General features: G+C 37.7%; 1 protein-coding gene across 1 annotated transcript; it reads right to left on the reverse strand.

The window, feature by feature from the left end:
* Positions 1 to 538: 538 nt before the first annotated feature.
* Positions 539 to 7,208, reverse strand: LOC118823047 (phospholipase A2 inhibitor CNF-like). The gene is made up of 6 exons (XM_036592425.1): positions 7,149 to 7,208; positions 6,337 to 6,441; positions 6,113 to 6,256; positions 5,046 to 5,150; positions 1,706 to 2,434; positions 539 to 1,309 (listed from the first exon to the last, which is right to left on the reverse strand). Exons 1-5 carry the CDS (start codon positions 7,189 to 7,191, stop codon positions 2,217 to 2,219), a joined length of 615 nt encoding a protein of 204 aa, XP_036448318.1. The 5' UTR covers positions 7,192 to 7,208; the 3' UTR covers positions 539 to 1,309; positions 1,706 to 2,216.

A 7,208-nucleotide genomic window follows, 5' to 3' on the forward strand; every position in this document is an offset into this window, starting at 1 on the left:
TTTATTATTATTGTCATGGTAGTCATTGTCTTGACCAGGTGTTTAAATAGATGGAACATTAATAATTGTAGCTGAAGTTTAATTTGTGAAAATTAACATTTAAAATTGTACATTAATAAATGCTCTGTGATATAATTAAGCTGCTGTATCTAATAAACAATGAGTGACTATTTGGAAATACATCAGAATTTATTAGCTTTACTGAAGTTATTTAACAATCTACATAATGAAATAGCATGAACATGATTCAATTTAGTTAAAATTACACTTTAAGGAAATGTTTCAAAATATAATTAAGCTGACAAAACTTACAAGCAATGAGTAAATGTCATCAGAAAGGCATCAGATTTGAGTTGTTTTAACTAAAAAAGTTTTATTTATAACAATCTGCATCATTTTCCCTGTAGAAAGTAGAAAGAACATGATTCATTTTAGTTAAAGTTCCTGAAGTTATTGAAGTAAATCCTGCAAAATTTAGTTAAGTTGACATTGCTTATAGGTAATGAGTAAATGTTACTCAAGTTATATATCTGAATGTAGATAATTTAATTTCGTGCAACACTTTGACGAAAAAAAAAAATTAAGTAAATTCAAAGAGTCATTTTTTGAGTAAAGAAGCTTCTCTGTAGCCTGGATGTCCTGATCCTCATCTGGCTGAAGCGCCGGCCTGAGGGAAGGAGCTGAAACAGGTGGTGTCCGGGGTGGAATGAGTCAGCAGAGATCTTCCCTACATGCTTCCTGGTTCTGGAGGCATGCAGATCCAGCAATGTGGGTATCTTAACCCAATTGTCCTCTCTGCAGATCTGATGATGCGCTGCAGTCTGTGGAGGTCATGCTTGGTGGCTGAGCTACGCCACACTGTGATGGACGTGGTGATGACAGACTCTGTGATGGCTGTGTAGAACCGCACCATCAGATCAGGTTGAACTTCCTGAGCTGACGCTGGAAGTATATCCTCTGCTGGGCTCTCTTGATGATGGCGCTGATGTTTAAATATGTTTAATGTTTAAAGATGTTTAAATTTCTACAATAGGAGAGTGTTTACACTGCATCTGCACAGGAAAAGCCACCTTTCCCAACATTTAGCTGCAGTAGGTGGTAATCAAGGTTCTGGCTTTAAACCACTGTGTAGTGAGACAGTATTTAGACAGTGAATGCATTATTTATACTGCACTGTTAGAAATAAAGGCTCCATGCAGGTACATTTTTCATTCATCCAGGCAGGTACAGCAGTGGGTTTAAGGTCCAATTATGCACCTTAAATAAGTTCTTCCACGGTGAAAAATAGGTATTGGTACCTTTTCATAACCTGTTTTAAAACAGAACATTAAAATAAAAAGCCTGGAGACGAGACGGGGTGTGGAGTCAACACAACTTAGAAAATATCAGATCAATGGATTATGGAACAATTATGTTCCCTGACTAAAGGGACTGAGATGTACCCTTGAGGGTCTCACCCCAGTGACAGTTTCATAGCTTTATTTCGGACAGTGTGACCATTTAGTTGTTTAAAAGTTCTGTGTCTCTGTACACAGTGAATTATTGGTCTATTGTGTTTACTTAAGCATTCAATAACCTTTTTTTCAGATCAATTCATTGAAAATAATTACAAATATTTCTCGCGTGGGGTGGAGAGGTGTGTGGAGGGGGGTAGTTTTTTCAGGCCCCTAAATGTTCAGAAATGGTCCAGAGTCTCTTATCTTACCTTCATCAGGAATAGGATCTTCTCCAGGAGGCCCAGGATGACATGGAGGCTACCAATGCAGGGCAGATGACGTTATGTATGAAAGAGTTACAAATACTCTCGCTGAATTTATGAGAATGATGTGAATGTGGTCTTATTCACTTCTCTCAGCAGCAGAGGGGGCTGTAGAGTCAGAAGTATCTCACAGAGCTTAATTCTGAAAAACTGAAACTTTAATTAGAGATTAGAGAAATCAGAAATTAGGATTACAACAACATCAGTCTTTACACAATGTATTGGGTTTATTACACTATTTATTACACACAGCAGTAGGATGTTTTATGCAACACATTAAACTGATCACTTAAAGGCCCAGATAAGAAGCACCTGAAGATAAAGTCTGAATATACAGTAAAGATATTAATCAGTAAGCTGGACAGCAGTGGAGATGCAGACATTTAAAATCTCTACTAAAACTGCTGTATTTGTTTCAGTATTTCCTGAAAAGGGCTTGAAATAGTTCAGAGGAAGTTCAGAGGAAGAGGATGGAGGTCAGCAGAGACCCCAGCATGATGAGGAGACCCAGACTAATACTGATAGCAGTGTTACACAGGTTCCCCTCACAGCACTTAATATCCGCAGTGATGTTGAATTGTTGAGAGATGGACACGAGCCCATCACAGATGCTCTTGCTTGCACATCCTTGCAAAGATGCCTTACTAAATAATGGGACAAAGGGAACAAAGGGAACTGAGAGAGAGAGAGAGAGAGAGAGAGAGAGAGAGAGAGAGAGAGAGAGACTGACTAGTCAAACACAATTACAGGAACATAAACATTTGGATTAGACATACTATTTTTTTATTTGTCTGTACCCTCTTTCTGCAGACCAGTTAGTGGTTTGGATTGTCTTGGATATTTTTAATCAATATATTAAATAATATATTGTCTTTTAATGTTATTATGTATGATAGATGATGAAAAGCAAAAGTTCTTTGCTATTTTATGTTGAGAAACGTTATTATTGAATTGTTGCACGATTTAATTGTGCAGTCTTTCACAGAGTGGTGAACCCCTCCTCATCTTTACTTCTGAGAGGCTCAGAATGTTTTTTATACCCAGTCATGTTACTGACCTGTTGCCAATTAACCACCAGGGTTTTTTTTGGTATTACACAACTTTACCAGCCTTTTGTTGCCCCCATTCGAACTTTTTTGGAACATGCTGTTGGCATCAAATTCAAAATGGGCATTAATGTCTCAGTTTCAACATTTGATATGTTGTCTTTGAAGCATTTTCAATGAAATATAGGGTTTGAATGATTTGCACATCATTGCAATTTGTTTTTATTTACATTTTTTACAGCATCCCAACTTTTTTGGAAATGAGGTTGTAAAACATACACAAATATATAGCAGTTGCCATGCAACTCTCACCCCCACACCTTCCCCTCTGCTTTTCTGCCTTTCATTTCCTCCACCTTAAGTTATTTGATTATGTGCACAGCCCCTTGGTCATTTCTTCTGTAAGGCCCTTCTTCAGCTGACAGATTTAGACTCAGATCAGACATGTTTCACTCAGATTTCATGTCAGATGGTATGATAGTATTAATTTAAATATGATATTATAACCCCATTATAAGAGCTTGTAAGATGTATTTATTAGCTTTAAGTAAAGAAACATATTTTGAGTAAATGAGACATATTTTATGCTAAAGGCTCCTCCAATATTATGAGGCTTCCTGTAGAAGGATTTACTGAAGGATTCTCTAAAAATCAATGTTAGCTTGGCGCTAACATAACACTGCATATTTTATAGAAATAGCCCTACTGTAGTGATGATAATCAGCCAAACAAAGGCTACATACAAAGTGAAGGTTATTAGTGGTTCATGTTGGAACCAGTGAGGGAGAAAATAGCGATGATGGCTCTACTAACTTGCCTCAGACTCTCCACAGTAACTTCATGCTGAGTGTGATGTCAGAGGGGGCTTTAGGGGAGGGTCTGATGGGTACTTGGCTTGCTGTGATGTAATTTTTAAAGTGAGCTTAGTGGTTATAGAAAAAAGCACATTCCATTAATAAATCTGTGCTGGACAAGTTATTCTGGCCTGGCATCAAAATCTTCAGGGCTTAAATTTCCAGGAAATACAGAATAAAATATTAAAAATGTTTGTATGATACTAAACTTCACGGTTATATTAAACATCCAGCAAAGCTTGAATGACAAAAAGATATAAATCTGATAAAACACGGCTTAAAAACACTGATTAGACCTGTCTGAGAACTGTGTGGGCGTGGTTAATGAGCAGCTTGATTGACAGCTCTCTGTTCAACATTCAGCTCCGCTACTCATACAGAACTAAAATCATTATCCATCCAAGGATGAACAGATGTGCAGATGGACGAATGGACAAACAAACAGGCGGATAAAACACTTTGTGGAGGAACAGATGAATATACATGCAGACAGATGGATGAATGAAGCAACGCATGAATGTCCGTGTGTGGATAAACTAATGAAGGGGTGACAGGCAGCTACAGACAGGTGGTCTAGCTTGCTAGCTTTTGGTTATGCTGGGTTAGCTTTAGCTCACTAAGTTTCTCTGACACTGAAACTGTTTTGTGTGGGTGGGGCAAGAGACATGAGCATTGTGATTGGTCAAGGTAATGCTAATGGAGGTGTTACCCAAGATTAGGCCTAGTTTACATAGAGAGGAGAGAAATATGGTGAAATATGTATCGGTCATTTAATGGTCACTTGGACTTTGAGAACAAGATTAACCTAATTAGAAAAAAAAACAACAGATTTAGGTTCCTGGGGCCTTTGAAGGCTGAAGGCCCAGCCCTAACAAAGCCCATACTGAGAAATAAAATATTATAAATGGCATGAGATACATAAACTTATGTCTCCTTTACTTAGAGCTGACAAATATAACTTACAAGCTCATACAGTGGGGCTATAATATCATACGTCTATCAATAACAATCTATACCCTCAATGACGAGTAAACTCTGTGTGTGTTTATAGGTATAAGCAGGTTAGTGAGTCATACTGCACTCTGCATGCTGGGGCTGACTTCTTTGGCATGGACAGTATGACGTGTTATGATCAATACATTTAAAGTATTATGTTAACAATTCATAATGCATGATAAACATGGCATTCCTTTTTATGAATATTACAAGTCATGTATATAATGTCTTATGAATGCATTAAAACATGTTATGATTGTGTTTAAAGATGCTTATAGACCTGGCGTTCATAGAAAGTGTTACCATTTATTCCATCAATGTTATTGAAGAAGAAAGGCATAATTCTGTCGATTCAATTCACAGTTACAGTAAAAAAGGTATTTTCCTCACCTGATCCATTAATGCAGTGATCCTCATCTCCCACACACTTCACAGTTTCTGAGCAGTCGTTATTGGTACAACACTTCTTTCCATTGGGAGCCTGGTTCGGTAAAACTTAAAGCAAATAAACAACTAAATTAAACAAGCCAGCGAGGATAAGTTTGCAAAACGTTTGTGGTAAGCTGGGTCTAAAGTACCCAGTACAGACCACTGTAGACTTTTTGCAATCATTTACTATATTATTTTTTAAGCAATGTACAAATTCAGGCAGTACAATAAACAATAAAATAAACACAAGAAATGAATCAGTGCTAAAAAAAATTATATAAAAAAGAAGACTCATTACACACACACACACACACACACACACACACACACACACACACACACACACATACACACACAGTCGCTTATCCTTCTGGGCCATGGGAAGAGCTGGAGCCTATCCCAGCCATCAAAGGGTGGAAGCACCCTGGACATGTTGCCAGTCCATCGCAGGGCAAGACCCATTACAGTAAATTCATAAATCTTTAACAAATACAGCCTTTCTGGCTTTAATATGTCTACAGTGTTCCTGAGTGCTGTTGTTGTTAAGATGTAAGATACGCAATAAACACTGTACAGTTTGATCTTTGATTGCCAAACAGGCTTGAATGAATATGACATTTTGATAACAATAATAGAAGATTGACGATGCACGTTTTATTAGAACTTACTTTATAATGTTTAGATATTCCAAATTACATATGCTATTTTTTGTTTTTTATTAATGACAATTTCGATATATTAGTTTATGATATTATTTTAGTCAGTCTAAAATCCACAACAGTATCCACATTGCCAAAGTAAGCAGACAATATGATCCTTTATGTGGCCGCTGCACAAAAAAGTCACAGGTCTGTAACAGAAGAATAGTGTGGTGGGTAACACCTCAGCCCTACACACTGCAGACTCAGGACCCTGGCTTAGTGAACACTTTATGCTACACCAGTCATGAGAAAAACCCCTAATACTACCTTCACCTTCCTCTGTGAAATGATCAAACTGTAAGTCGCTCTGGATAAATCTGACTGTACCTGGCAGTGCTTTGTCATTGCAGAGATCAGTCTTGCAGCATTTGGAGTTGATGGTCGCTCTCAGAAACCCTGCATTTATTCCACCTGTGACACAAAAGACTGACAGCAGGCAAGTCCTCACACTGTGTTCCACCTGTACGCCACCTGCAGATGAACACATGACTTAGTGGATATCAGTTTTGCATCTGTTAGGAGTTTTAATCTGAGTTAAAAGTCACTCTTACCCAGGCTAAAGGTGGCAGTGACGCTGTTACAGTCATATGGACATTCCATTCTAGGACAAGTCTGAGGAGACTCCTCTATGCATTGGTAACATTGCAGTGCTAGTCCTAGAGGACAACGAGAATTCAGTGTGAAAAATAAAGACCTGACCACCCAGAGAAACGGTCAAAACAATTTACATTAAAATGCAAGTCCTCACCAAAACAACAGTAAAGAGGAATTTCAGAGAATTCTAAAAATGTCTGTATAAATATCTGTGGTTAATGTTTAATGGCATTCAGAGTGGTTTGACCATTCCAGAGAAAACAACTCAGAATTGTTCATAACATTGGTGATAAGAACCAGCCGTCTTTAATGCCTTTAAAGCTCCATCACTGAATGTTATCGCGCACATATATGTTGCCTGATGTCTGAAACATTGCTTTACGATAGTCGTGAGATACAGTTTTGGTTTGAAATATATTTTTGAATCACATTAATGGCAGAGAGGAATATGCAGGACATTGTAAGGCAAATTCGTCCCCAAATGACCCTTTTTTCAGGTGTACCACTGTTTTATCATCATCAAAATTACATGTAAAAACTAAAGACATGTAGGTTCACTGGTGGGTTTAGATAGTAAATAAAATGGCTATATTTGTGTTGTAGACATGGTGACCCCTGGTTCTCATCACCACCACTGTAAAGACAATTCAGTAACTTTTTCTACAATTAATTATTTCTCATCAGACCACTCTGAATGAAATCATCTAACAGGTTGACTGAAATGACAGTACTGAGTGTAATATGAGGGTATAAATTTGGTTCTCTGTACCTTTAGTGAAGAACACACTGACGAGCACCAGAACCACTTCCATTTCTACCACTGGATGGA

Source organism: Colossoma macropomum, unplaced genomic scaffold (assembly GCF_904425465.1).
Source record: "Colossoma macropomum unplaced genomic scaffold, Colossoma_macropomum, whole genome shotgun sequence".
NCBI lineage: Eukaryota > Metazoa > Chordata > Actinopteri > Characiformes > Serrasalmidae > Colossoma > Colossoma macropomum.

Coding starts and splice junctions, on each gene's coding strand:
- LOC118823047 (XM_036592425.1), bottom strand. CDS start 7,191: ATGGAAGTGGTTCTGGTGCTCGTCAGTGTGTTCTTCACTAAAG. Junction 6,257..6,336: donor CACTGCCACCTTTAGCCTGG/GTAAGAGTGACT, acceptor GTTCATCTGCAG/GTGGCGTACAGGTGGAACAC. Junction 2,435..5,045: donor TCACTGCATTAATGGATCAG/GTGAGGAAAATA, acceptor TCTCTCTCTCAG/TTCCCTTTGTTCCCTTTGTC.